This window comes from Pleurodeles waltl, chromosome 2_1, assembly GCF_031143425.1.
Source record: "Pleurodeles waltl isolate 20211129_DDA chromosome 2_1, aPleWal1.hap1.20221129, whole genome shotgun sequence".
Taxonomy (NCBI): domain Eukaryota; kingdom Metazoa; phylum Chordata; class Amphibia; order Caudata; family Salamandridae; genus Pleurodeles; species Pleurodeles waltl.
In genome coordinates, this window is record NC_090438.1 from 209,577,054 (window position 1) to 209,604,043 (window position 26,990).

At 42.8% G+C, this 26,990-nt stretch overlaps 1 protein-coding gene across 1 annotated transcript in view; it reads left to right on the top strand.

Moving 5' to 3' along the window:
- Positions 1 to 26,990, top strand: part of IDS (iduronate 2-sulfatase) — an 87,918-nt gene that overhangs the window by 16,255 nt on the left and 44,673 nt on the right. The window contains exons 4-5 of the mRNA XM_069212414.1: positions 12,147 to 12,235; positions 25,669 to 25,869. Coding sequence (XP_069068515.1) covers positions 12,147 to 12,235; positions 25,669 to 25,869 — 290 coding nt within the window. The remainder of the gene's footprint in view (positions 1 to 12,146; positions 12,236 to 25,668; positions 25,870 to 26,990) is intronic.

The following is a 26,990-nucleotide window of genomic DNA, read 5'->3' on the forward strand; positions in this document are numbered from 1 at the left end:
TAGAATGAGTCTCCATTACAGTGAGATCGGTTATAGCATGCATAATCTGGCATTAACAGACGGGGCTTATTTTGTAAGCAGTTAAAGAACATGGTCCATATATGCACAATTGCCACAAAATACCCTTTGCAGCAGATTTTGTTTTTGCATGGAACTAACTTATCTCGAAAGAAATGTCTGGTATTACATCCATATTTTTTTAAGACCAAAACGTCCGATAAGATTTTCTGGACCTTCAATGTTTATCATTGCTGATAAAACTCTAAAATGTAGAAATCCTGAAGAACCAGACCCAGTATTGGAATCTACAGACCGGATGCCTGCTGTGGGAATACTCCAGAGGTCACCGCAGTACCCATCATAATCTGCTCTAGATGCATGTGCCGGACGGAGACGGTAAGAAAGAACGTGACTAGCGGCCCACGTTGAAAGATAACTCTAGATTGCCCCTGAAAGTGCAAGCATTGTGCTTGGACTGGAAATTGACTGGGAGCTATTATGATGCCTTTATTTTTTGATAAAGGCATAGAATTACCCTTTGGGCAAATAATCTATGCACAGTGTTTGAAGCCTCAACTAACCAGACTAAAGATATTTTGATAACCTCTAGTTATACAGTTAGTGTTAACTGCAATTAGATATTTTAGCTCTTGGCCTGTCACTCTTTAGGACAGTCCACTTGGTCCTAACCTAAAAGACCCACAAGCATACAGTAGTCGGGCGCAGGGCTTAGTTTTGTAAATTGTGTTTGCACAGTGCGATAAGAAAAGAGAATAATTTCCGTGTTTTCAGCCAAAGAGCTAGCCACTTCCCCAATCTGTTGTATGGACTGTTCAGTTGTATTTAAAAAAAAAAAAAAAAAAAAAACTGACAATGCTGGCAGCATAATAGGCAGGAATTTCACTTCTGTAAGACACTCTCCTCTTGAAGGAAGATTCAGAAAAGCTGAAGTGCGAATGGATTTGGAAAGTGCGACCGCTTTAGGATCTGGCTTTAAACCGCTCCAGTCGTAGCTATCTTCAAGTCAAAGGTAAAAACTGAGTCACCATCTTAAATCATTACAAAATAGCCAACTACGTTAACGAAATCTAAACACTCCATACAGTTCGTCCATTTTACGTTGCAAGATAATGCTCTTATCGGGTCAATCTAGTCTCCGAACAATCGCAAGCATGACTTCTCCACACTGAGGTGGCTACACACAGAATTTGGGCGTGCCCAAATATGCATGTGTAGAAGAGCAATTCATGGCTTTTTCGCCCACATCAGGTGTTAATAGTATGTTTGTGTCTAAAACACCTAGATTAAAAGGGCCACCTGGCAAGGGTCCTCGCCTCCGCCATTGCTCTTCCTGCTTGCACTGGGATACCTAGCAGCAGCTATTAGAACTGAAGAGACTAGAGAGTGGATAAAACCCGAGCTGGGACTTTTAACCCCTTTCGCTGCCAGCGCTTTTCCCCTCCTGTGCCGAGCCTTTTATGGCTATTTGGGGCAGTTCGCTCTTAGGTCCTCAACTTTTTCTCCACATAAGCTACCCATGCCAAATTAGCGTCCATTTTTTCCAACATCCCAGGGATTCTAGAGGTACCAGACTTTGTGGGTTCCCCTGAAGGAGACCAAGAAATTAGCCAAAATACAGCGCGTGTGTGTGGTTTTTTTTTATTTATTTTTAATTTTTTATATATAGGGCTTGTGGGTTCATCAAGAACCCTAGGTACCCAAAGCCAATAAATGAGCTGCACCTTGCAATGGGTTTTTATTCTATACCAGGTATACAGCAATTAATTTGCTGAAATATAAAAAGTGAAAAAAATAGTTATCAAGAAAACCTTTGTATTGCCAAAAGATAAGGTGTTGAGAATCAGTGGTTATTTGCACATCTCTGAATTCATGGGTACCCATACTAGCATGTGAATTACAGGGCATTTCTCAAATAGACGTGTGGTGTTTTTTTATTTTTTTTATTTTTTTTAACACACGTGGGTCTTTCAGGCCCCCATCACATGGAGGGGGGGGGGGGGGGGGGAAGGGAAGCCCACAGAGGGAGCGCTAGTGCTAACTCTGAGCTCAGTGCCAAGGACGTAATGGTTACGTCCTCTGCACATGAGCACTGTGCCGTTGGATGTAACCATTATGTCCACAGCACAGAAGGGGTTAAACTAATGTTTATACAAGGTATGTTCGATCTCCTCTTGCAATTCTCTTTATTCTGAAATAACATAAATTGATCAAATAGTGAGGCAATACCAGTAACTGCTACTACAACAGAATGAGGGTGGTATTAAATAGTGTCCTGTGTGCACCAGTTTTCTGCAACCTTAGGGCATTGTAGTATTACTGAAGTGGCCACAGTTGCCTGCATGACCCCTTCAGTAATCAAAATAGCACTGGTGCAATCTTAATGGTGGATTGCCTCATTTGAGGGAGCATGTAGCCTCTGGGCTTATGCCTTATGAGCACAGAGGCGAAGTGCACCCACTGACAGCAGCCTTTTGGAGGGGTAAAGAAGCCCATTGACACACCCACACTCGACATCCTCTTGTAGTTGGATGCAGTCACTCACTGTACCAACCTGCAGAAGGATTGCTTTCTCCCTTTCAAGTGCAGGCCGGTGGAGCCTGTACGTTGAACGCCAGAGCAGCTGTTTCATACAGGCGCTCAGATTTTTTTCATTAATGCACTGCTTCCAAGGCTGAGTATTTGCAATGATCCTGAGGGCAGTCCATTATATGTAAGAGGATGCACTGTTCCAGTCTGTCCCCAGTGCACCTCGTTAAAGGTGCGCCATAAGTACATTAAAACTCCAGGTGTTGCAACCAGCCCTTCAAATGGATTCCCCACTACCTAAAATATTTGGGAATCCTGGTTCGCAGAGCCTTAACCTCTGTGTGAAGGAAGGACCATCAGATATTAGCCTTTTTACTGAACAAGTTTTTGCTGGTCATAGGACTCTGCATTCTTTACTCCTGCTAACCAGTGGTGTAAATTGCTTGTTCTCCCCTCTCTAAATCGGTTTTAATTGGCGCACTTCTTATTTACTTGAGTGCCTAGAGTATGGAACCACATGTACCTGGGCCTGTAGGTTACTTGCTGCTAGTGGGTTGCAACATTCATTGTGTCACCCACTAATTTAGCATTGTAAAACCTGTCTACAGACCTGCCACTGCAGTCTGGGTACGCATTTTTAAAATGCTATTTTGACCTTTCTAAATTAAACTTTTTGCCAGGCCTAAACCTTCCTTTTTAGTCTGGCATTAGCCAAGGCATATTGAGTTTACTAAAAATATATGTATAAAATACATATTTAAAGGGGCTTCCAGCAACCCCTATTCATCCATTGGTCTGTCATTCACATTTTGCTTCTGCCCACCACAGCATAGGGCAGTGGGTCAGCCTACTTAAGTAACTGGTTAAGGTTAACTTCCTTTGAGCGACTGCATTTAGCTCTCATAATGCGCACATCCGCACACAAGATAAGTCCCGTCAGTGCAGATGTTATTTGCTTTTGTGTGCCTGATATGAAAGAAGGATACTTTTTACCAGATGTGTGCAAAGGCTACATTGCACTATCAGTTCCAGTCTCCTGCCTGCTCTATTGTATATTGCTTTTGAAGTGTTTGTTTATTTGACCTCTCAACACCAGCACACACTCCTACAGAAGCAATAGCCCTCATGCATCATCGGGCTCTGCTCCACGTCAGACTGGTACTGCAATGTCTGACTGCATCCTACTTCGGACCATCTTGGCAAAAATACTTTTTTTTTTTTATATTTGTCTTAGTACCAAAAAATCTTAGCTTACTAAAACTGCTGCAGCGATGAAATTAAAATTGGCTCTGGTGCCTCCTCAATATGATTTATTTTTTTATTTTTTTATTTTTAAAATAAATGAGCATGGACCCAGTCAAGATTAAAGCATTGAAAAAGTGAAGGGCGATTGATGATCCTACACTTTATATCCTCGAAGTCCAGCACAATAACTTTGACTTATCTTTTTTATATTCTATATTGGGAGCGTGTGCACTGGACCACTTAATCTCCCAGTCCCCCTTTTTTCTTTTTGTATGTTTATTTGACTTCAGGTATTTGTTTTCATTTGAAACTGTTCTGCATTAAGTTGTGTCCTAGGTGTTCAGGATACCAGTATTTTGACCACATGTATGTGTTCACTCATCTTCTCCAAGCTGATGTGACAAACGAAATGGCTGTTGCAACGGTTCTGTCGGTTCGGAGCCAGCCAATTGTGGCCTTGCTTTTCCCTCAAATCTGCGGTGCTAGATATCTTTAATGTTTTAAACTCTAATATTTCATACTACCGTATGGATTTACACAAAACCACAAAGTGTAATCTGCGGAACAGAATCTAGTTTTGTGCCAAGTTTGGTGTAATTCCATTCAGTGGTTCGGGCTGTAGGCATGTTTAAAGAATGCAATATCCCCATAGACCCAAATGGAGAAAGTGTTTTGAGACCCCCCCCCCCACCCTTTATTTTTGCCCCTCCTTCACACAGATCACCCCGACACTTTCAAGACAACAGCTGAACTGACCAAAGTATACGTTTTGAACATTTCTAGAAGATTAATCAAGCGAACCCAAAGTTTTTGCCAAAACAAACGTTCTGTCTATGGAAAAATTGGTCCTAACTATAACTACCTTGTGGCGACGACCACCAGGAAATCTCCTCAGATTTGCGCAAAGGAGAGACTCTATCTGCGCCTCTAAGTTTTCCGTCCGAGCATGCGGATTGAGAGCGCTGAACACAGCGCATGCTTGGGGCTAGAATGCTGACCTGATTTACAAGCTATACGCCCATTTTTCCTGAAAGTGGGACCACTGAAGACTGACAATAAGTGCAAAATCACCCTTAAGAATTTCTTAGTGAATGGAGGGGTGTGCTTCCACTGTGGGTATTTTTGCATGCCCTCACCTACTTGAACCTTTCTTGGTCTTAAGGTGGAATTACTAACTCATCTACTGTGTTCCTGACACCCACCCAGACAAGATGTCCAAATTTATGCTGCTGCTGCTACTACCATCTCAGGAATCCTGAGATTGCCTCGCAGAGGAACTTACTATAGAGCACACCAATTATTACAAACCGCTTGCTATATTTTCGAAAATGTTGATCAGTCAAACTGGATACTTAACTCCTTCTTGAAAACTGTGTTAGCAGACCAAACCTTCTATATGCACAGGACATTTTCATTAGAGCTTACAAATCTGAGTCTTACAAACATGTTTGAGGTATAGCTCTTGGCCTGTAAACTTACAGGTCAGGAAGGGGTATTGCACTTAGCTGTACCTTTCAGGACGAATAATTTACAAATTGGTGGCAGACTGTGCTTTTTGGAGGAGTAAAAGTCTAATGGGTTTTGGGAATTAGATAACTTTTTATGAATTACCGAAATCCTATACAGAATTGGCAAGAGTTTAAATTGAGCAGAGGCCAATTTTGGAAATGCAACTGGCTAATGGTGTCGGTAATGTAATCTAACAGTCCCAAGCAATCACTATACCACAGTTACCTAGTGAAATGAAGGCACTATAAGAAACTAATTTCAGGACTCGGAATGAATGATAGGTGATTGCTACAACCTGAATGTATGCTTAGACACAGGTGGCAAACAAGCCTGCTGAGTGGACACCAAATGTATTGAGCTCAAATGATGGGTCTAAGAAATCCACTGTAAAATTGAACTGTTTTAAAATTTCACAGGACTGACACTGGTACCCCAGCAAACTGGACAGAATGAAAACCTAACATGTTTGTGCCACTGTACAAGCATACAGTCAAACGATCTGGTGCATCATGCCCAATAATAGTGACCTGGTGATCATATCTTTACCACAAGTATTACTACTATGCAATTCTCCCAGTATGCTGGATTGACTAATCCCAAGAAGAGTGGACTAGATAATGCAGTAGTAGCAGCCAAACTGTATCATTCGATTTGGAAGTTGACAACAGCATCCACATTGAGGAAAGGCTAGAGTTGCTCTCTCATGGCAGCCCACGAACGATTAATTTAGAAAGTCAATGACCAACTGCAACTGTTCAGATATCTCTGGGGGCCCTTACTACTAACAACTCCTGGATATTTCATTAAGGGCTCTCAGGCAGCCAAAGGACTTTGAACAGGTGATTGGACATATAGTTTACGTTCAGACTTATTCCAAACTTGGAGTATCAACCAGATATGACATTATGACTACAATCTGATATTCTAAAATCAAGAACTGCAACTTTGACACCAGTTATTTCTAGTAAACAAAGATCTTTGTTGTGGCTGCTCCATGTTAACTACATGACTTGAGCATTATTATTTTATTTCTCACCGTGAGGAGGTACTACATTTTCTGTGAAATAACATTTGAGCATTTTATTGTTTTGCATAATGAGGTTAGAAGATAAGTGGAAATGATAATATTTCATCAGTGTATGACCTGCTTTAGAACTTGTGAATAATATTCAGATTTAGAGAAATTGCTGTTAATAATTAGCTTGACAGACATTGCAGCAGAATAACTATCTACTCTTATTTTAATATTACTTCCAAGATGTTTTTGATGGAAGGGCAGCAAGCATGGTTCGCTGCGCTGAAGGTATTTAGGTTGGGGGGAGGAAGATGCTAGAGTATGTGGACTGTCACATTTAAGATCTGAATTCCATATATTCAGGGGTGTGGAATTCCTATAGCCTGATGCCCAGGACATAATGCTTGAGATCAAGAGCAACGAGATTCCATGTTTACTTTGTCCTTGTGACAAGTAGGCCCCACCATCTGCAGCACGAACCCTTTGACTGCCACCTTACAGTACCACAATATGGAGCAGGGAAGGGCAGTCTCTGTAATTGAGAATACTTATGTCCATATGTTAATGCTGTTCAGACTTGTATTTATGGCTCATTAATGCAAAGCCTTTATTATATGGGTGCACACTCTAAATAAATGTTGTAGCTCAGACTGCACTATCGACCTTGGTTCCAGGAAAAAAATTTGCACAAACGTTTGCAATGTTTAATAAGAGGCTATAAAATGCTCCCAGAATGTTCTGTGATGAAATGCAAATATGTGCAGAAGTGTGAATGTAAGAGATTCTTTGTTTTCAAAATAAAATGTTCACAAAAAAATGCAACTAGGAAAAATGTTTTGCTAAACTACTGTGAAATTGTAGGTACCATTTCTTCGTTGAATCATTTAGTAAAATGTATTTATGCTTGAAATATTGATCATGAAAATCAGTGTAACCAGTTTCAACAAGATTATATGAAACATGAAAATAAACAAACTTTGACAAAGCCAATAGGTCCAACATTGGTGGTCAGTCTCTTTTTTTTTTTTTTTTTTTTTTTTTTTTTAATGCAAGTCTGTTTTTGACATGATTTTTGTAAAATGTTGTTGTTGTGGAAGCTGCCTAGCCCTCACCTTGGTAACAAACCGTGGCAAAGTAAAAATATTTTTTATTCTCAAAATACACTAACAGTAGTTCCTGGTGCTGAACAAAATTACCTTTGTGCCAATATTCTTTGTGAATAAGCAGATTGCTGTCACTCACAATGAAGCCAGCTGATAGAAGGATAGAGAGAATTTTAATATAAAAAAAAAAGGTCTTCACGCCAGACCTAGTTAGGGGCCCAATTCTTCAAGAAAGTCACAAAAGTGCACTAGTATTCCTTTGCATTTGTGCAGATTAACCTATTTAATGAACTCACAAGAATGTACAGAAGTAAACCAGGAACTTTACTCCTAGACGTATTTGTGAACTGTATTTCAGCGCAAGCAAAAATGCACGTGTAGATCTGCTCATTTGAAAATCTGTTTACAAGTTCACTTTCCCTCCAACCACTTTTTTCTGAACCACAGAAAAAGCTTTACTTCTGCCTTATCAGGATTAAAGTTCTAAACATGCAAGTTAGTAGGTTTGCAATTACTCAAAAGGGCATTTTAACCTTGGAACTATTGCTTACCGATAACTTAAGCCCTAGTATGTAGATCTGTGAAAAGGTGGCAAATGAGGAAATTGCTAGTATTAAATCACTAATCTAGTACTAGCCCATCAGAAAGGCTATTATCAGAGCTCTTAAATAATGGTTGTTGCCGGACTACATGGCACCACAGGGACAAGTAGATTGTTTCATAGGATAAGATTTATGAAGCAACCTGTCCCACGGACAAGCAGATATTGCATTAAATTCCACACCCCTTCTATATTGCTCCTAGTTGTCAGGTTTAGTTAGTCTTGGTAGGGGGTTTGATTGTTACAGGACTGACCTTAATGCTTGCTTGATTATCTGCATTTGCACTGACCTTATTTGCTTTGTTGTTTAGTTCTATGCTGCATATAAAATATTCACTATCTGTGTGCAGATGCACCAAGCAAATACTTCAAACGCTGTCTAGCACTTAACTTATGATCGAGAAGGAGAGCAAGTGTAGAATGCATTAACTTTAGATAAAATATGTTTAATGGCACGCTTTCATCTGAAGGACCACCTCAGTCTTGTATATATTTACATAAAGAAATTGAGGAAAAGTGATAGAGGGAGTAAAAAATATTCAAAAAGAAAGACTTCGTTGATTTCTGTTCTGTGTTCCAGCTTCAACTCTGCAACCATCATCCTCTTACTCTAGCCTCTGAATCCATTGCAGAGGCACGATGAAACAAATCCATGTTTAAGGATCCTTGAAGTAATTTTGTTTTCGTGAGTCCTTCTAGGGAGTCTCTATACCAAGCTAACCATTAACTGAAGTCTCTGAACACAATATCCCCCATTACCTGTATTTCTCCTATTGTGTAATTCATGCACTGTGGTCTGACCAAAAAAGCATGCTGCCAATTTAACACACTTATTTTTTTTATTTTTTTTCCTCACATATCCAATACATCTTTCAACCATCAAGTCAGTACTGTTTTCCTTCACGTATCAAAACCTTTTTTTATTTTTTGCAATACTTCATACCATCTATGAATGAATTAACAGTTAATTTCCTCCAGTATACTTTAGGTCTACTTTGGTTGATTTCTGGGGGAATTCGCTTATTACCTCGGAGGTATGCTTATCTTGACTGCTCATACAGATGTCATCACAAGAACGTCATTGCACTATGTCACTGACTATGCTTGTGGCAGGGTGAAATCTTGTGGCTGCCAGGAGTGGGAGACCACCCAGGGGATTCTTTAGATGACCCAACACAAAGTTCTTTTGCCAAAAATCATAAATTGAGGCCTTGGTTTGGTGCAAGGGTGCCTGCATTGGCTTGCAACGCTGCCCTTCGCCAAAACATTGTAAGTCTGGCCCTAAATGTTTGCTCCATGTACAATAGGAATCTAGCCTACATATAGGGTATACATGATCCGTGATTTGCTTTAGTTTACTAACAGCATTGCCTTCAGGGCAGAAGTATTTCCCAGTTTTGTTTAAACCCTCACTTTCATTGAATATTCTACTAAAGCATGATGATGTAACATACTTTCATTTACAGACAGTACATTTCCTAGAAATGTCCACATGCCTTCCCACCAGTTTACAGCTTTGCTGATAAAACCATGTAGTGTTTTAATAATCTGATCTGTGAAAACTGGGTTTCAGGAAACATTTATCATTTTCACATCACCAAGTAAAGTGTTATTATTTGTTTTCATCCTATTAAAATATTTGTTTTCACCTCACTGAAGAAAACAAAAAATGGCCTTTTCATAGGTACTGAGATGTTTTTTGAAATGTTTGTACAGTAGACTTGGGTTTTTAAATGTGTTAGGAAAAACCCACCTAGACTTTCATTTCACAATTGTTTTTATAACGGGTCATCTTAGACAATCCTGGAACTCTGCAGTCAGAATGTAAAAAGACAAGATGACTTCTGACCTGTGTCTCTGAACAAAAAGCCCATGTAACAGAACAGGATTTATAGGCCTGTTTTTCACTTTCTGACTGAACAGAACAGCTGTTCGTTGTCAAATCACCAAAAGAGATGTAGGTCCTAAAAATAGCTCAACCTGATTAAAAAATAAATAAATAACTCACCATAGCCAGGGGTCGAGTAGATTTTTCGAGCCCTGGGATGTTGTGTTTTGTATGTTTCTAGTCTCTTCCTGAACCCAGACCTAATGTTATGGTGGGGGAACCCAATTTCCAATGTTCTATGAATCAAATCAATGTAATGTCCACATTCTCTGAGCAGGAGTGAATTATGAACTGAGCAAGATAAAATGGCTTATCATAAAAATCCCTTGTTGAATGTTTTTGTAAGTTTCCCAGACATTGTGTTTCAGAGGACAGATGTTTCAGAACACATTTAAGAAACCTCTTTCCATTTTCAATATAGTTACAGCTTAGCTTGTGCTAGTACGAGGTTAGCAAAGTACAAAACATTTGAATGATGTGGATGAGCTTCGTGATACATTTAGGATGACCATTGTAGAGAGATCAACATTAAGACAAAGCGCAGGTTTGTAAGAACAGGAGTAGACTTTTATTTTTTAATTTTTTTTAAAGATATTGTATAGTTAAAACAGATTTAGTGACAGAAGGGATTTGGTGACGAAAGTTAAGTACAGAATCTGACTCGCATCAGAATTCAGTAGAAGTGTTAGATGACATTTGAGCTGGTAGAAAGGAGATGACAGAATCTGCATGAAAGTGACTAACTCAAAGAAGATCCGATGGAACAGAAACAAAAAGGTGTGATAAGGAAAGAGTAAAAGACCCATGTAGACCCTGAGGAACACCAAAGTTAACAGAAACAAGTGTGCACACGGAACCCTTCCAAGATACGTGTGGTCAATTACATTCAAGTGAAATATGTCTTGAGGCGAACTACTGATGCCTATCGTGGAAAGAGAAATCCGAAGAGTACAGTTGGTCAGTTGTCACATCTAGCCAAAAATCTAGATATGTGGGCATAGGAAAGGCTGCCGTAAGATCTTTGGAAAGCTCCAGCTATATACCACCTGGTGTTACGACTCTTGCTTAACATATCTGAGAGTCTCTGGACTTTTGAGAGAGCCTTGAAATTTGCATGATTTACAAATCAAAGTATTCTAAACATTTTGTCAGGGTTTTCTTAGTGATGAGTCACCTTTGAACTGTGATTAAGTTTTACAGCAACAACAAGGCGATAGAATAATTGCTTTTTAATCTCTGCCATATTTTTTTGTTTTGTTTCCCCCCCCCACTATGTAACTAAGTAAATCCACCTGGAGACTTCTCTTATGCAAATCAGTCTACGTCCTGCTGCTACCGGGCTCAAGCTGCCCCTGTTGACAAGTCTCTGATAGGCTGCAAACTTTGATTTTGTGTTTTGAACTCGCAGGGGACCTGGCCTGGTAGTATGGTTGCACTGTTCTATTGAAGCAGGTTGCTTTGTGAGGTGGCATGGTGGGCCAAAATAGAATGCATGGGATTGCGGCCCAAATCAATTGCCGGTGGCTTAGATTAATTCAAGCAAACAAATGTCGTGTGTGTGTGTGGTTTTTTTTTTTTTTTTTTTTCTCTCCTCCAGTGATTGAAGGAGTGGAACAATCGCGCTGAGCAGTGAATACAAAATGATATGACCTGTTGGCCATTATTTTGGGCGCTGGATGAATGTGACTGTGCCATATTTGCACAGAGGCTCTAAATCCTGTGGGATCAAGCAAGACTGAGGACTGCCCACCTCTGTATGAGAAGTAAAATCTGAAGAAACTGATAGTAGTACGCAGTCAAGGGGCTTGGAGACCTTCTAGCTCTGTTAAAGGAAAATTAACAATATTGTCTTTGTTTCTTACCCTCATCACCCACTGTGGTCCTTCCTTCATTGGGTAGTGCAGGTGGAGATAAGCATAGGTATTAAAGTGTTAATAAAGGGAATATTCAAAATATTAATGATTTACTGAAGTAATCTTAGCAGTAAGAATACTGCAAATTGAAAAATGTAATGTGATTGAGTGTAGTAACCTTTTTTTAAAAAAAGTTAATCACTTTAAATTGCTTTTTTATTTTATTCTTGGAGAATTGAGACAACATGATTCTACATTTTAGCTTGTCATTTTCCAAAGCTTTTATGTCCCCTCTCCCCCTTTTTGTTTTTGCGTATTGGTTTATTGCAAAATTAGTTGCCTTTCTAGCTAGAACGCACAACGCTCGTACTTATTGTTTCCTCAGGAATTTCAGGCAATCACAGTGATGACTATCCGTACAGCTGGTCCATCCCGCCATACCACCCCTCATCAGAAAAATATGAGAACACAAAGGTAAGCTAGTCGTTAAGTCAATAGTACTGTCTAGTTTGAATGTTCACTTATCATTAGGATGCTAAAACAAAGCTAACTAAGCTGAATCTGACCGCCTGATTTGGGGAAACAGTAGTAGTTCAGGCAGGACATTGAAGATCACATACTGAACTCATGAAGAATTGATTGGTTTCTTTCGAGGTACCATATGACTTGTGACCGTGATATTCAAATTGTCTGTGTGGTTATTAACGCCTAAAGGGTTATTTGATCTTCAGTACAGCAAAGACAGCAGAAAGCAATTGGAACTGGGCATGACTAGGTTAAACTTTACAGATTTGGTCTGTTAATTCAGAGTCCTATGAACTCAGTTTCACTGTTTGCAAATCCAAAAATAAACTCCAGTCCAATTAAATGAAACCTTTGTTTCCTGTAATCCCTTAAAGTTTGTAGATCTGTGAAACTGAAACAATCTGAATGGTTCCCATGCAGCTTTCGAGTTAAAATGATTCGATTGTCGTTATGGCACATGGGGGGACTGTCCCTGAAAATAATTTTGAAAGAGCACATAAGGGGGCTGCATATGCACACATTGACATAGGCCCTAGTAAGGGGTGGGGGATGAAAGAAACCCCTGCATTTCAATGTGTGTTTAAAAAATAATAAACAAAATTGTACTGCAGGGTGTGCCGGAGTCTCTGTCCCCAACCAGAGTTCATTAATCTCCGTTCCCACGTTGGGAAATTAGAACTCAGAGCAAGTTTTCTGGTCATGTGACCGCAAATCCACAAGGTTCAAAGACCTATCTTCGTCTATTGGCTGGGTGCACTGATCTGAAACCATATTCTAGGGCCTATAGCCTACCCCCACTGTAAAGTCTGAATGCCTTTATCTGCATGGCTAGATGCCCATGGTTAGTTGTGCATAGCCAAATTCAATTAGCAGTATGTGTTGGTACAGCGCCTGGTGGAAGTTGTAGCTAATCCCTGCTGCTCTTTGCCAGTCATGAGTACTGAGGGTAGAACACCCATTGTGGGGTGGGTGCATAGCTTGACCATAGTAGCCTATGCCCTTACCGTCTTTGCTCCTCCAATCCTGGCTTCCATCTTCCTGGGAAAATGACATATTAAAGCAAAAAAGTCAGTCTTCAAAACAACTTATTTAGTGGTGAATCTGCTCTGGCATATGCAACTTATATCTACTGGGTTCATAAAGAAACATGTAATATGCAAGGGTGTCCTTGAACAATGTTCAGTCATTGGCCATCACACTTCATCTGATGGCTCTGAAATGGAAATAAAATGGTAGATTCATTTAAAATCTTACTTTATTTGCATTTGTCATGCTCCATCTATGATGTATGTGTAATAGATTTAAGTTCTGAGACGTATGTATAGGTCTATGACATAATGGGTTGAAAGAACTGGGCTGCACTTGTGAGGATCACTTTCTAACAGCTTTAGTTAGGCATAGATATTTAAAAATCCTCAGTCCACTTATTGGCGCTGGTTCTCTTCTAATGAGACCATTGTATATATTCTATCTAATAACACTTATGACTGAGCAACAATGGTGTTTTTGTATGAACAATGCCCACAAAAATCGGGTGTCCTGTGGCTGGTCAAGCTACTCAGTGGTCCTATAGGATTATTAAAAAACATAGCTGAGTTTTGAGGTTTTTGTGGCAAGTGGAGAGGCAGATTATTGCGTAGGTAGAAGCTGGCAGATCACTCCAGGCTTTGGATGCAACAGCTGGAAGTCTTCTGCCAATTTTAGTTTTCATACTTCCAAGGACAAGCATTAAATTTGCCTTGCTTTGCGGAGAGCCCTCAGGGTACTTAGTGAAAAGATAAAACACAAGTGGAAACTGACACGAGGGTTGCTTTGTGACAAAAGCATGGCGCCTTGAAAGTACACTATTTGTTGATGGCAGCTCATGTAGCATTTTAAGAACAGGGATCCTAGAACTTTTATTAAAGCTAAGAATTGGCTTCCGTATGCTGGATAGAACTTCATGTGTGGTGTGTGTTTTTTTTTTTTTTTTTTTTTTCTTATGAAACCAATAAATGAGAGAGATTAAATTATGGAGGCAGCAGGATTTGGAATACATTGAAGTTTGGCAAGAGAGTAAGCTGAGACCAAGGAGGAAAGAACTAATCTGGAGAGAATAAGTGTTTGAATAATGGTTTTATATGGTCTTGTATTACTGGACTGGAAGAAACTGTAGGAGTTTCAGAATACTTTTTAAAAGGACTGTAAACATTGTGTAGTAAGAATGGACAATGGGGGTGGGGAGGAGGCGGAGATGGTGAAGTGCTGAATTTATGGGAGCAGTTGGAGAACCAAGTATATCTGGACACCAGTAATGAGACTAATCTGAGCAGTTTCTGATGACAAAGACATCAGTTATAACTGTAGTTGTTAGAAATAGGGTCTCTGGTTGGCAGTCAGTTTGCACTCTGTCCAAGCAGGGAACCTCACTCTAGTCAGGGCAATGGAGAAGCACACTTGGATAACCCCTGCTTACCCCCATTGTAGCTTGGCACAAGCAGTCAGGCTTCTCTCAGAAGCAATGTGTAAAGTATTTATACCAGAACACACAGTAATATAGTGAAAACACTACAAAATGGACACCACACCAGTTTAGGAAAATAAACAATATTTATCTAAATTAAACAAGACCAAAATGACAAAAATCCAACATACACAAGACAAGAAATTTTCATAGAAAACAATGGAAACACTGATTTTACACACTACCTGGTTTCTGTCCAAAATAAAGCTGCACGGGCGAGCGTGCATCGGAAAAGTCAGCGATGAGTCTATTCCTTACTTGCAAGTGAGGCTGTGGGTCGTTTCTTCTCCAGTTAGGTAGGGTGTGTCGTTTATCTGCCTCGCAAGAGGGTGATGCGTTGATTTCCAGAAAGGGAACCTCGGATATGCATTGATTCACGATGACTTGGACGCCCAGGGACGTTGTGTGAGAAATCTGGTCTTGCAGTGTTAGAAGACCATGCTGCATGGGCTTGTCGTTATCAGCGACTGCAACTGGGTGTTGCATCGTTTCTTCAGCTGCGATGCAGGTAGAGCATCTATTTTAGATGCAAAGCAGGTGGCGCATTGTTTATCCACCGTGTTGCAGAAGGTGCATCAAATTTCCCCTCGCAGCGTTCTGTGAGTGGATTTCAGCTCTTGTTCTGCCAACTTCACCTTTCAAGAGCCCAGGGACTGGATAGGGCACCACTTGGCAGAAGTTTTAGCAGAGAACCCAGGTGCTGGCAGAGGAAGTCTTTGGCCCTGAGACTTCAAAATAAGAGGCAAGCTCAGTCCAAGCCCTTGGAGATTCTTCACAAGCAGGGATGCACAACAAAGTCCAGTCTTTGCCCCCTTTCACAGGCAGAAGCAGCAACTGCAGGATAGCCCTACAAAGCAGTCACAGGCAGCACTTCTCCTCAGCTCTTCTCATTGGCAGAGGTCCCTTTTGGTTCCAGAAGTGATCTTGAATACATCTGGGGTTTTGGGTCCAATACTTATACCCCTTTCTGCCTTTGAGGTAGGCAAACTTCAAAGGAAAGTCTCTGTTGTTCACAAGATCCATCCTTGCCCAGACCAGGCCCCAGACACACACCAGGGGGGGTTGGAGACTGCATTGTGTGAGGGCAGACACAATCCATTCCGTTGCAAGTAACCACTCTAGCCCAGATGGCTCATCAGGATTTGCAGGCTACACCCCAGTTCCCTTTGTGTCACTGTGTGGAGAAGATTAACAAACAGCCCAGCTGTCAGTCTGACCCAGACAGAGAATCCATAAATGGGCCGAGTCACAGAATGGTTTAAGCAAGAAAATGCCTACTTTCTAAAAGTGGCATTTTCAAAATAAAATTCTACAAAACCAACTTCACTAACAAATGCATTTTTAAATGGTGAGTTCAGAGACCCCAAACTCCATATTTCTATCTGCTCTCAAAGGGAAACTGTACTTTTAAAATATTTAAAGGCTGCCCCCATGTTAACCTATGAGAGAGAAAGAGGCCTTGCAACAGTGAAAACTGAATTTGGCAGTATTTCACTGTTAGGACATGTAAAACGCATCAGTACATGTTCCACCTTTAACATATACGCACCCTGCCCATGGGGCTACTTAAGGCCTACCTTAGAGGAGCCTTACATGTATAAAAGGGAAGGTTCTAGGCCTGGCAAGTAGGTACATTTGCCAGGTTGAATTTGCAGTTTAAAACTGCACACTCACACTGCAGTGGCAGGGCTGAACCTTGTTTACAGGGCTATTAATGTAGGTAGCACAATCATGGCTGCAGGCCAACTAGTAGCATTTGATTTACAGGCCCTGGTGCACTTTACTAGGGACTTACTAGTAAACCAAATATGCCAGTCATGGAAAAGACAATTACACATGCACTTTGCACAGGAACACTTGCACTTTAGCACTGATCAGCAGTGGTAAAGTGCCCAGAGTACCAAAAACAGAGTCCAGCACAGTCAAAACATGGGAAGCAAAGACAAAAAAGAGGGGCGACCACACCAAGGATGCCAGTAACACGTGTCTCCCCTTCCCCCTCTTCTCTCTTCCACCCCCCCCAAGCTGAAAGTGGGGAGAACTACACAACCTTGTGGGAGTTCTCATCACTAAGGCGGACGAATCTAGACAGACCATCAGCATTTGCGTGTTCTGTTCCAGGGCAGTGGTCCATCCTCTGTAGGGAAATGGACCACCTCAACAATTTTGGATTCTCACCCCCTAATCTACATTAACCATCTGAGGGGCCTGTGGTTGGTCTGATCCAGAAGTGGGTCCCAAACAAGTAGGGCCTTGGCTTCTTCAGTGCCCAGACCACAGCAAAAGCCTCATGCTCAGTTGTCATGCACCTTCGTTCCCAGAAAGGAACATCCTACTAATGAAGGCTACAGGGTGGTCTAGGCCCTCTTCGTTTAGCTGTGCAAAAAATGCTCTGAAGCATCAGTCTGCACTACCTTCTTTGAAGAAGTCTGGTGCCATGCACATGGCTGCCTTCAGGGCATCAAAAGCTGTCTGGCAAGACTCCGTCCCGATCACCATTCTGGACTGCTTTTTGGAGGTTACCTCAGTCAAGGGACAACAATAGTGCCATACCCCTTGACAAACCTCCTATAGTATCCGTGAGACCTAAAAAGGCTCTCATATCAATCTGGATCTTGGGAGCTCCCCCACGCCCCCAAGCCAGAATGGTGTCAATCTTTGGCTGCAGAGGAGGGGGGGGGGGCACCTGGCCACTCCCCACCTGGTGTCCCAAGTACACCAAGTGAGAGGAGGCCTCTTTTTGCAGGGTTAGCCCCCCACTTTTTGCCTGATGTTGATGTGTCCAAGAGTTGTAGTGCCCAGGGCCCCTGCAAACCAGGTTCCCTAAATCTGTTGTGATGCTTGGCACAATTAGATTAACTCTTAAATATCACTGTAAGCCCCTAGAAAATGGGTACACCTGTACCCAGGGCATGCGATATTGGAGGTAGGCCCCTGAGGGCAGCAGCACTGATTGTGCCACAATCTAGGGCCCTGCACCCAGATACACCCAGCACAACCATTGCAGGCAAGGTGTTCTGGGGCAGACCTAAAAAGACAAATTCGACATGGCACACTCCCTGTGTGCCCTGTCCACCCTACACTGCATATGTTATGGGTAAGTCACCCCTCTAGCAGGCCTCCTGCCCCAAGACAGGGTTCACCATACTATGTGAGGGCATAGCTTCATGAGCAGTATGCCCCCCTGTGTCTTTGCCAAACCTGGGGCATAGTGAGTGAACAGAGCAGCCATTTAAAGTACATGTACTGGACTCTGGTCAAACATGGGTTCCCCAGCTACATGATGGCCATGCTGCACTCTAGGTTGTTTGATATACAACAACTCTGGATGATAAATCCAAACTGGTACCAGTATTGGATTTATCCCAAAATGTACCCAGGGGTCACTTTAGAGGTGTCGCCGGCAAAAGCAAACCTAACTGGCATGGTTGCTGACTGGTTCCATCCAGCATGCCACCTCCAGATGGCTAATATGCAAACCTTGGGGGAAAGCCCTGTCTCTGTGGCTTGTAAGACAGTGCCCTTCCTGGGTAGAGGGATAACACCCACTCCCTCAGGAATCTGGATTCCCCCTGGTGGTGGGCTTCAAAGATCTTCTGCCCTTGAAACACAAGCCCCCCAGGCCTGCTGCTAGCAGCAGATTGGTTCTCCCTTTTTTAAACACCACTTTTTGCAGGAGCAAAGGTGGTAAACCACACAGGGTAGGAGGAGGGGTTCTCGCTGAGCATGCACCACCCCAAGGGCTTGCAGGCAAAGTGGACCCTCAATTTCATTTTACTCCATTATGATGGCAGGAAAATAGCCAGTGAGGTTTAGTGAAGTGACCCTTCCCACAGGAATTGGTCACTGTAGTGTGTGTAGCCACCCAAGGGTAAGTGTCCCATTGAACACTACCAGGTGCCCACTAAATTCAGTATTTGGCGGGCTCCCCTAGACCAAGAAATCCGATTCATCAGGAACAAAAGACTGCACCAAAGAACCCAATAGCACAAGAACAGAGGACCTGCTGCACCAGAAGAGGCTCCAAGACCCCAGCTTGCTGCTCCAGAGTCCTGACAATCACTTTTGCAGAGAAGCTGACCACTGGACCGACTTCAAAAGACCCAGAGGACCTCCAGGCTTTGCAAATAGCCCAAAAACTCCTGAGGGTAGGCACCACTCAAACCTGCAAATAACCAGCAAGCCTGTGAGGGGTCACTTCACCAACCAGATATCATCTCTGCAACTGGAAGTCGCAGCCGGATCTGACGACACACTGACAGTCTGGATGAGACTTGCAAGTGTACCAACTTTGGTGGCACTGCCCCCTCCCGTGGCCGAGTTGTGCCAATACCCCAGGTACTGGTCAGTGCACGTCAGACAATGACAAAAACAGCTCCCCAGAGCTGCAACTGGACCAGGAGGATGCCCCAGTTGAGGGACTTCAGGAACACCCCAGACCTCCCACCAGAGTGCCCTCGTCATCCTGCAAGTCCCCCGGAAGACTTATCTCCAGCTCTCAAGGGTCTCCTTGTGCACAGCCTCCAAGATCTCCAACTCGCCCTGCATTCGGCCACCTTGGGCCCTGCATTGCAGAACCAGCTGTGTGTCACAGGTCCCTAACCCCTTGCAACCTCAACAGCCCAAGGGGACCCTGAAGTACCCCCTTTAATTCTGCAAACCAGGTGTCCCCTCCAAATGGCCTTGTGCCATGGCCAAGAGATTTTCCAGCTCTGCTCCTGCCGGAACTGGGAGCCACCTGAGGCTCTCCAGCTGGCACAGTGTGCCCACCAACCTAATCGACCATCCTCCAAAGAAGAGACTAACTATTATTATTTTTTTTTGTATTTATTTATGCAATTTCTACAGGTCACCTCCCATTGATTCCCTCTGTGCATAATTACACACAGAAAGACTACGTTTTTATTAAAACATTGAAAAATCATATCTCAAAGTACTTAACTTACCTTAACCATTCTGGTACTAAATATAAAAATTTGAAGTGTTTTTTTTTTTTTTTTGTTGTTTTTTTTTTTTAGAAATTCGGGTCTCGAGTTATTCATTGTGTGTGTGTGTGTGTGTGGTGCATGGTTGATATTGTGAGTACAACAAATGCTTAACACATCTCTTGGATTAGCCTAACTCCTCGACCAGCTACCTCAAATTGGAGCATTAGGTGATCTGATTTTTACCTCTAGAAACCAACGTGTGGTTGCCTGGACTCCCTGCAGTGTGCCTTGCTTTGCACAATACATAGAGGGCTAGCCTCTTACACACCATAGAACCCTTCCCTATTTGGTACTTGCTAGCCTTAATAGTGAGGCCTGCCTTCTGCAGGGCCTCCATCACTGTACAGAGGTGCTTCAAGGGTTCCTCCCAAGTGGAGCTGAACACAGCAATGTGTCATCCAGGTAGGCTGCACTGAAATTATCAAACCCAGCCAACACCTTGTTTCCCAACCTCATCCCAAAGGGCATCACTCTAAATTGGTATTTCCCATCTGGGGTGGAAAATACAGACGTCTCCTCAGTCAGAGCAATTTGCCAATATCCAGAGGTCAAGTCAAAAGTATTTAGATATTTGACAACACCTACCCGGTCGATGAGCTCATCAGCTCTCAGGATGGGGTACACGTCAGTCTTAGTGACCGTGTTGAGTCCCCGGTAATCCACACACAACCTGAGCTGTGGGGAGGCACCAGGAGCAGCAGCTTTTGAGACCAAGACCACAGGGCTGGCCCAAGGTGTACTGGAGAACTCAGTTACCCCAAGGGTTAATGTTTTGGATCACTCATCCTTTGTTGGCCCTAACCTTCAGTCACTCTGTAAACCTTAACTTTGGCAGGACTATTTCTGGTGTCCACAGATGAGTAACTCCTGGAGGCCTTCTCCAAGCCTTTCCTAAACAGACTCAAAGGTCTTCTGATAGGGTGGCCTTAGAGTAACTCAAAAGGGCTTAATCCAAGACCCTTTTGAGGCACCTCCCTGTAGGCAAACAAAAGGCATGGCAAGTGTACGTCCCACATACACCTCGGGCTCTGACAGGCCCATGATCATGCCCTTCAAGGTGCAGTTGAATCTCTAAACCAGACTGTTAGTTTGGGGGGTGGTAAGGAGTGATGAACTTATGTTACCTCACACTCCTTCCACACAGACTTCATATAAGTTGATATGAACTTGGTACCCCTATCAGATACCACCTCCTTGGGGAACCCATGCCGGTAAAATTCCCCCATTAATGCACGTCCCACCACAGGGGAGGGGATTGACCTCCAAGGAATGGCTTCTGGGTACTGAGTTGCATGGTCCACCAAGACCAGGATGAACCTGTTGCCCATGGCTGTCTTGGGATCCAGAGTCCCCACAATGCCAATACAATACCAATACCAACCCTCTTAAAGAGGGTGCTGGTCATAGGAAAACGTTGGAGGGGAGCCTTACATTCTCCCCTCCCCCCCCCCCCCCCTCAACCTCTTGCCACTTGTAAGTATCTACTCTATCCCAGATGGCCCATCAGGATTTGCAGGCTACACTCCAGTTCCCTTTGTGTCACTGTCTAGAGGAGATTTACAAACAGCCCAACTGTCTGACCCAGACAGGGAATCCATAAACAGTCACAGAATGGTTTAAGCAAGAAAATGCCTGCTTTGTAAAAGATTGTGCTATTTTCTTTGTTGGGCACATGTGAGAAAGTGGTTTATTAGATGGCATAGATTGAGGTCAAGCACAAGTAGTAAAGGCACTATATTGTTAGAACTAATTAAAGCTTTCGTTAACTTTAAACCTGAGTTTGACCGTTGGTATTTATGGCACAGAGTTAACTTACAGAAAACGTTAAATTACAAAACAGTCAAACACAATTAAAATCCTACTTCCATTTATAAAAAGAGAATTTAATGAACAAAATTGCACAAAAACTACATAAATCCAACAAGGGCAACCGGATGATATACGGTATAGAAGATTTACGTACAAAAACAACTGATTGTGTTGGATTTTGATCTAGGCGCAATTTTAGTCTGACTGCGATAGTGTGTGTCAGATACACCAGCCCGGTTCAACCTGATCTGAGGTTTTATTGTGGGACTTGGGGCCTTATTACTAGGCTGGCAGACTGAAGACTCGCAGCAGTTGGACGGGCTGCTGCTGTGGCGGTTTTAGAGCCACTTTGAGGTTGGCAGGCAGACCCACCAACCTACTGTCGCACCCGCCAGGATTAGTGATCCCGACGGGCTGTCAGTGGTCCTGGTTGCAAACCACCAGAGCAGCACGGAGTTGAGCCTTGCTGATTACAACCTTGTTTTCCGTCAGCCTTTTCATAGCGGTCTGCCCGCCATGAAAAGGCTGGTGGAGAACAAGTGCAAGGGGCCGCAGGAGGTGGGGGGGGGGCTTGCACTGCCCATGGGCACATGGGCTTTACAAGCCCCCCCCCCCCAAGCACCCTCAAAGTGCGCACTGTCTGCTGTGCAGATAGTGCACATTTTGAGGGTGCTGGTGCTGCCTGCACGCAGCAGCATTGCCTCCAGCTCAATTGAGCCGGCAGCAATGCTGCCACATATTTCCCATTAGGCTTGCTGGAAACCTTGGTTTCTGCCGGTCAGTCCAGTGAGAAAGTTGTAATGAGTCCAGCCTGGAGGTCGCCTGCACCATGGCAGCCTCCCCATCGGGAGTTTGGCGGATGAATGTTTCAGTCCGCCAAACTCCTAATCAGCCCCTTTGACTCAAAAATGGGAGTCTCAATTCTCCAGCAAGGCAGCAGGCTGTATCAGAGGAACACTCCACAACATTGGATAGATGTTGAATAAGGTCATAGTGAAGCTGTTTTGACTCGAAGAGCTCAGAGCAAGAAAAACCTACATTTCCTGCCTAGGGAAGTTAAGTCCTCTTGCTGGCCAGATAGCTTTTGCCGCCCTTGCCTGGCATCCCCCCTTTTTTTTTTTTTTTTCGCTTGGATTCCTTGATGTTGTGGGCTGTCCCATGAGGGCTCCACAAGGCTGATACCTTCCTGCTGAGCTCCCAATGAAACTGATTTGCTGCTGGGGAGATCTGTTTCTTTAGCCCAGTGAAGTTGCTTCTTGGGCAGATTGACTTAGCATGTGAGTCTGGTCCACTGAAGGTCTTGAAGGCCAAACATGTTCAGAGGTTTTAAGTTTTCTGAGGTGATAGAAGTCCAGTTAGGCACAGCCAAAGGTCTCAGAACATGAGGAACAGCATGTGGAGGTCAAAACGTGCTCCAGCAGAGGCCTCCGGCAAAACCCAGGTCAGGTCCAGTTCTTACTAGTCAGCTGGGCATTTAAGGAAAAGCCTCTTGCAGCCGTCTCTGTAGCTTACACAGATCAGTCAGATGTTTCTTTAAGTCCACCTCTTTGTCCTGGGTGCAAGTGAGAGCAGCCCCATCCCTTCGAATCTCCTCACAAGCCCCAAACGGGTGCAGTTGTTCTCTTCTTCCACAAGTTCAGAGTTCTGAATGTGTCTTGGGGTGCCATATTTACACATGCCATTAGCTAGTGGTTGAGGGGTGACTCCTGGCTCCTCCCTAAACATTAGGGTAAAGGTTCCAAGTGGGAAATCACATTCCCTTCTACAGCAGTATTTTTGTGTGCTGTCCTGCAACCAATCCGGCAAAGCCTCTCACTAAATCCAAGATGAAGAATAGATTCTCCCCTTTTGCAGACTGTGTCCACTCAGAGGTGTGGTCAGAGGAAAAAGTCCCTTTGTGGTCACTCCAAACCAGTTCGGGGAGCTGCTTTGCCCCCAATGGTTTTGTTGCCTGCATGATGGAGGGAAAAGGCAGGGGCTTTTCCAGGTGCCATTGGACATCTGCGTACAACTGGGAAGGCCCCATTGAAGTACATTTAAGTTCCTGGGCACTGCCCAACCAGTCTTCATGTGAGGGGATCAAAAACACCTGCTCACAGTCACGCCATTGTCTTTGCTCTGGAATACGTTTTCATACCTCACCCGCTGACTATTGGGGGACTAATGAAATTCACATCCAGGAGCTTCTGGCAGGGAACACGTAACTTTCTAAAATTCTCCTTTCCTTTAGTTTAATCATTTTAGCTGGTCCCAAGCCTGAGATAGAAAAAATATTTTTTATTATTGCTTCCTTGTGTTTCTTTATGCTAACCAGCTTTCCTAGAGTGAAAGTATCTTTTGGCTGCCAGTAACGTAAAGGGTATTAACTTTTTCAATTTTCACATGTCCTTCTTTTACACAAGCAGTCTACCTTGTGGGATATAGGGCCTACTTAGGGGTAATTTATTAACATTTAAAAAAGGGAGGTTGTCTTTGTTTTTTTTTTTTTTTGAGGTCAGGCTGAAGTTTTAAACTGCAGCAGCCAGGTTAAAGTGTTAGGCATGGAGTCATGTTTGTCTTGTCACACTAGTGGATGTCAGTTGTTTTGTAGTACACGTTTTACTTTCAGTGGCAGGGGCATATCTTATGACCCCATGTACTATGGCCTTATAGGAAACGGTAAATAGGCCAATTAGGAGTACGCCAGTCTCTGCACATTTAGGGGCTCTGAGCACATGCATTGGTGCCTTGTTAATTTTGCTTCCTACATATTTACCTGAGCTGGGTTTTTTCAGTGTTTGTCCCCTCGTTTCCCACTGTGCTAAGATTCTCATTTCTTCAATTTCTTCACTCTTCTGCTCTTACCATTCCTTTAACATTATCCATTCCTTTCTGTACTCCACCCTACCCGTTCTTGAACAGACTTGCTCATCTTTGTATTGATTTTTACTTATTAAAGTACTTTTTTCTCCCTTCCAGCCTGCCATTTTATTTCTGTATTACCTATATTTGAACAGTATCTACTTCATTTATTTTTCAGTATGCGCTTCCAAAACAGAGCTCAGAGTACCTTTATATTCCTGTTTCCAACTCCTCTACTGGTGTTACGTTTGTGCTGCTTTGTGTGTATTAACTGGCTCTTGATTAGCCATTTTACACCCCCATTTGTTATCAAAGATTTATATAACCTTTTTTTTTCCCTCTTAGTCTGTTCTTGCTTTTTTTTTCGTAATGTATACATTGTTGAAAATAAATGGAATAGTGTGTCCCTCAAGGTGCCCTTAATCCCTTTGAATTGTTGCCACTGTTTTCTTTATGATCACAAGCTTTAAAGCGGGTAATTGTGCAGCTTAAAGTATCTTTGATAAAACGGTAACTTGTTACATGTTTCTAATGTGTCCAAGACTCACTTCAGACATGTTGGACTGTGTGTGTCCGTTTCAAACAATGCATTGGCGAAGCCAGTAACTCTCACCATTGTAACCTATTGCAGCTATGCAGTACAGCATCGGCAAGATGTGCAACATGGTGAGAAGGATAAAAAAAAAAAAGACAAAAGCATGATGATTCAGTTGTTTTGTAGTGATGAACACCTGGTCTACTATGAATGCACAGCTTCAAAAAAATGGCACTGTCATCCGCACCATTTTTTATTTACCAATGTAAGATGGATTGTTAAATGGGGAAGAAGCACACGAGAGCAATCAAAACAGGAAGGAGGGTAGGGAGAAGCATATTGATTAGAGAGGAGTACAGAGCTCAGAATGCAGAGAAGTACAAAATGGAGACGTCTCAAACACATTGACTCTATAGTGCTTAACCCCCGCAAAAAAAACAGTGCCCAAAACGTAAGCAATGGAAGGACAAGTAAAGCTATGCTATAGGGGAGGAACAACCCGAAGAAGAGGCAAGAATTCCCACACAAGCTCATTAAAAATGCAGCAAATGAGTGACAATGCCAACCAGTAGCATGCAGCTGGTGGGCTTAAGCCCACTGTTAACTGTCAATACGTCTTTTTACAAACCGGCAGCTTGCCCTGTCTGGTAGGCAAGACTTAAAGATGATAAAGCTGAGTTTATTTATTTTTTCCTTTCTTTCCCAGACATGTAAAGGTAAAGATGGCAAGCTCCACGCTAATCTAGTGTGTCCAGTTGATGTGGCAGAAGTCCCTGAAAGAACTTTGCCTGACATTCAGAGTACGGAAGAGGCCATACGGTTACTGGAAGCTGCCAAAAAGCAAAACAAGCCATTCTTTCTTGCGGTTGGTTATCACAAACCTCATATTCCTTTCAGGTACCCAAAGGTGAGTGGCTGCCTTTTTTAGAATGATCCTCATAAGCTCTGGCACAATAAAAGGACTCCGGCCAGCTCGCAGGATGTGTGCTACAGTAACATCATTTTAATTGGTTCCATAAATTTCTTTACAGTTATTAATCCTAGGCTTAGATTTAATATTGCCCCAAACCGCCTTTGATGAACCTCCACCTGGGCCTACTCTCCCCCATACTGAAGGAGCTATACAAAACTTGGCCAATATTTATTTTGAATTGCAACCCCCAATACATTATTGTTGGAGCTTAGCCCCACAAATGTGCCCCAGGTGGGACACCAACATTCAGTTGCTATTCTGCTCTGCCGCTCTCCTTAACCTGTGTGGTTGGAACACTAAAATGCTTTGTACCCTCGCATTTCAGTCTTGATTGTTATGGAGGCGACAAATCCACTTGAACTGTAAATTAATTCACCAAGTTGAAGTTTATATCAGGAAGTTGCTATTTTGTATCCTCATTGTGAGGCAGGTCTAGTTAGTTCTGAGGACTTGGTATTGGATGGATACCACTAATGAAGAAACCAAGATAGGAAATCGAGAAGCATAGGGCAGTTGTAACATTGCTTAATTTCGTTTGAGAACAAGGGCAGCCCAGACAATGCAGTTTAGAAGGTGCTGTGTGCAGAACTGTAGTGACTGGTTGGGATTGACGAGTAGTGAGTAATCTGTCTGGAGTTTGGCAGACATAACTGAGACCGTATGAGAATGTACCAATGGCAGAATTCTAAAATTACCTCAACCACATTAATGTCCTAGTACACAGCTGTAGAATTGTCTAAAATATTTGATGGTCATAATGGCGGAATTCTTCAGAAGTATATTTGCCCTGCATAAAAATCCACTTGTACCATTTGATGCAAATTATGGTAACATTCTTATTACCTCAGAACTGTGATAATATCTTCTAAGGTTAAGCTAGGGCTCTTGGTATGTCCGAGTTTGGGTTGTAGCAAGGCTTTGATTATGCTACCTTTATTTTATTGATAAATATTTAAATATTCACAGGCTCTTTGTATGCATATGCCCTGTGTACTAACGAGTTCTGTTCACACAAGTTCAAAGTAGAGCACTTTCGCTATGCCAGTGTTCCGATT